Raw genomic sequence first — 4,337 nt, 5'->3', positions numbered from 1 at the left:
AATGAGTTTATACAAAGAATTGTATAAATCAAAGTTTTCTTCGTGGACTTTTTCCAAAAGGGAATAAGTAATCTCCGAACATCCATAGATAAATATGTCTACTATTTATCACATTTACTTATTATTGATGCGGTTTTAAGATATATAGTTGAAACATTTTATGCGTATTTCAAATACCAAAATATTGCATACAAAATGTTTTGATAAAATATTTTAGTCAAAAATATTTTTACACATTTATCTTGTATATCTTTTAAATGTTTTTTCAAAATGTTTTTACAAAATATTATTTTGAGTTTCTTCAGTCTGATTTAAAAATCAAACTCGATTGAATTCATCGATAGTTTAATATTTCAAAAATCAAACTAAATTAGCTCAACGATTATCCCACAATCGATTATATCATACATAAATAAAAATTTTATTGTTTGGTACTCCAAACATTTAAAAGAGTTTATGATTTCATACTACATAAGAACATGATTTGGCAAGTGTTCCTTGAGAAGTTATGAGTTCTGTCCCTATATAAAAAATTATTTAATGCTATATTATTATATAAATTATTTAAATTGGCTATTTACTTCCACATGCAACTTATTTATTTTTCAATTAATGATACACTTTTTTTTAAAACAAGAATAATGATACCCTTAAACTCTCAACTATATTAATTTTAAGTTTCATAATTTTAAAAGCTTTAATTATTCAACATAATTCCGTGCCGTCTCTGGCCAAGAAAACTTGAGTGACGAGGTGTTCTATTTCTTCGAACTAGTTACTCTGCACACACGATACGTATGTATAGTCTTTTTTTTTTTATCATTATCGATGGACTAAAGTGAAATTTGACAGATTATGAATCGACTAAATTGATATTTGAAATGTTGAATAAAAAAATAAAAATAAAATTGTGTTGAAATTTAAAAAAAAAAAACAAAAAATAAAAAACAAAAGTGTAATATTAGTATCATATAAGGGTAAAATTAGAAGAAAAAGTTGGTCTCCCATAGGTGGTTACTATCATATCATCACCCTTAATAAAATAGAATAGATACATACCGGTGGTAAAAATAGGGGTGCGCAACTAAGGCTTGGTCGATTTCGGATTGAAATTCAAATTTAATCATATTTTATCGGTGTTATAAAATTTCAAACTGAATCAAGCCATTAAGTTTGAATGACTAATTTTAAGTTTTGATTTTCATAATGAATTAATTTGGAAAAAAATAACAACTAATATTGGACTGAAGTTGAATGAACATTTTATTTGATCGTTGACTAGAATGATTAAAATTAAAATACCATAAATTAAAATAAATATGCATGCAGTTTATATAAATAAAAATGAAGTAACCATATGATTGTGTATTTGGGCTAAAATCAGCTATGAATAAATTTTCAGTATAATTGAATTGTCCACAAAGTTCGTTAGCAATATGATACAAATAAGCAAAAATTTACGTGAGACCGTCTCACATATTTTTTTTGTGAAACGAATCTCTTATTTGAGTCATCCATAACAAAATATTACTTTTTATGCTACGAGTATTACTTTTTATTGTGAATATCGGTAGAGTTGACACGTCTGATAAATAAAAATTCGTGAGACCATCTTACAAAAAACCTACTCATACAAATAATATCAAATAAAATTTTTCGATGTTTAAGAAAAATCACGTTATATTCATATAATCAGGTTGCTTCGATTTATTTTTATCCAAATTTTCGATTTGGTTACTTTAAAAACCAGTCCCAATCGACCATACTATTTGATTTGGTTCCGCAGTTTGATTCGATTTCTGAACAACTCTAATGTAAACATCTATTCCTAAGTTACTGGACCAAATATCAAACGATCGAATAAGCCAGAATGCGAGAGTTTGGTTCGATTAAAATAGGATAGGCAGGCATTGGGAAATTTTCGAAGACCGTCGTTTATTCATTGGCACACAAAATAAAGGTAATAACAGTGCAAAAACTGTTAAATCTACTCCCACAAGAATGCGAGAGTTTGGTTCGAGGCGTTAGTTGGTGATCTGTGCTGAAACATTTCCGGGAAGTTTAACGTACTGGAGACATTGCCACCATGGGAAACGGTAGCAGAAACCACTGGCTTGACATCTTCGGCGAGCGTGAACGGGCTTAAATCATTAATGTAAAGCCAGTTCTGAACGACAGACTGCGTCTGGGGGAGTATTGGTTCGGTTTGAAACGCTTGGTTCAAACCAAACTCCCGAGTTACAGGGGGTGGCGATGACAGAAGAGAGCGAGCCTGATTAGAAAAGCTTTTACTACTCTCAGACGCAGATTTCGGATCAAGAAACGGTTGGCAGATGGAAGTTTCTTGGACAATAGCAGCAGGGTCACTGCCTTGAATGAACTGAAGTTGATTCATTGCTTTATAGCTGGGCTTCTGAATCTTATATGTCACTGCACTACTCTCTGGTCTAACAACAGCAGCACTTGCCAGAACTTGTGGGCTACCAAATGAGTAAAATCTTGTACCTTGTTGGCTCGAGGATATGAATCCAGAATTTCTTGAGACGGGGCCAGGCTGAGGCTTCCTTCGCCTGCGGTTATGCCCATCAAGACGCTTCCTGCAACTTCGTTTTCCTTCGTCGAACTCTACTAGCGAATGGAACCTGCATACTCGAAGCAATTCAAAACCAAAAACATTTGAAAAAATCAGTTGGGTTGCATAAAATTATTAGAAAAGAAAATAACAAATGCGACAAGAAACCGATCAAGAAAGTATCTTCAGTCGTGACCTGCTGCACTGTTGACAGAACCGCTGGTCTCGACCCCCTACTGGTAACTTTGGGTGTCTTTGAGTGAATCTCGCACACTTCATGTCGTCGGTAATAGTCTCTACATAGCCTTAAATCTGCATCACACCCATCGACCAAGCAAGAAGCGACCTGACCAATATTTCTATCAGCCTTTGCCCTTTTCCACGCCCCCGGGAACAAAGCTGACGATTCCATCTAGAGTTCAGGCAGGCTACAAGTCCGTCAAAAGTTCGACTAGTTTCTTTAATCCGTAGACCTCCAATATCTTCCTTCTAAAATTAAAATACACGAAAAAAAAGACAACATCGCGTAAGAAAGCTGCAAATAAATAAAAATTACCACACGAAACTTTCAATAAGCACTCCTGTCTCAAATCTTGCTCTTTTCCCTCAAAGAAGAAGGCTTTTCTTTATTTAAGGAATCATTTCGGAGCCGGCAAAAGCAATAATAAGTTTTAAAATGAATCTCCCTCCTAGACTCCAATTGCCCTTTTTCTATTCCCCTTTTGGTTTTCAAATTGTAGGTTAGGCCAGCATTTAACTGGACAATAGTTTAAGTTATCCATCCATCCTCAAACCCCCAAAATCCCAAAGTCCCACCCACCGACAGAAGATACAATGACTAAGTAAAAAGATCAGATTACATAACCAAAATTATCAGACAATATGATTCAACAAAATCCAAGAAACAAGATAATTTTTTTCTTATATCAAATCACCCAAAAAGAATCGTCAGCCCATCTCACACAAAATTATCAGACCACCATTTATTAAACAAAGAAAATCAAAGAACAAACAGAAACATGATATGAACAAAGAATCAACAGATGTGGGATACCGTAACAAAGGAAAACAGTAACTCCCATTTTGGAAAAACACAAGTTGTTCTGCAGTAAAAATCAAGATCAAATCCGGAACCGTCATTTTCTACAACTATATATATATATAAAAAAACCCCAAAGTGCAGAGGTTGATAGCTCCAAATCATTCTTTTCTCGGTGACAGCTGCATACGGCGAGTAAAAACCAAAAACCCATTGGGAAAGCTAAAGAGAAAAGCAGTACTACCTCCGAAATACTGAACTAGATGATGCGACAACTTGAGAAAGACGAGCAGGAAAATGCCAGAATGCACATCAAAATTGAAAAGGTAGAATAGCAGTTAATCGAAGTAGAGTAGCTGACTCTATGGGAGGGGAAGGTCGGAGCCTGAGAATATCATATATACATATATATATATATACATATATATATATATATATATATATATTACCATTTAACTAAGATTTAAGTCATGCAATAAGATTTGATAAAGTCTTTCTGATTTTTCTATATTTTTAAATTTTAACTTATTTTTATCCATATTTTAAATTTTTAAATAATTTATAATGACTTTAATAATATATTTTTTATAAAAAAATAGCTTCTCTAACATGTCAAAATTAATCACAGGTTTAATTTTAATCAATAATCTAAATATATAATTTAATATAAATTAGTTACGAGGGTTATAATAATATATTAACTATTACTATAATGTTATGATGACG

General features: G+C 32.6%; 1 protein-coding gene across 1 annotated transcript; it reads right to left on the bottom strand.

Annotated features, from left to right (window-relative positions):
* Window positions 1-1,810: 1,810 nt before the first annotated feature.
* On the bottom strand, window positions 1,811-4,003 carry LOC142523230 (squamosa promoter-binding-like protein 16). The gene is given in 4 exon segments (XM_075626919.1): window positions 1,811-2,642; window positions 2,769-2,809; window positions 2,811-3,054; window positions 3,853-4,003. Coding segments are annotated over 3 exon segments (870 nt in total). The 5' UTR covers window positions 2,985-3,054; window positions 3,853-4,003; the 3' UTR covers window positions 1,811-1,987.
* Window positions 4,004-4,337: the final 334 nt, after the last annotated feature.

This window comes from Primulina tabacum, chromosome 13 (assembly GCF_025594145.1).
Source record: "Primulina tabacum isolate GXHZ01 chromosome 13, ASM2559414v2, whole genome shotgun sequence".
Taxonomy (NCBI): domain Eukaryota; kingdom Viridiplantae; phylum Streptophyta; class Magnoliopsida; order Lamiales; family Gesneriaceae; genus Primulina; species Primulina tabacum.
Note: the sequence above shows the minus strand (reverse complement) of the source record. Positions and strands in the feature narration are given on the sequence as shown.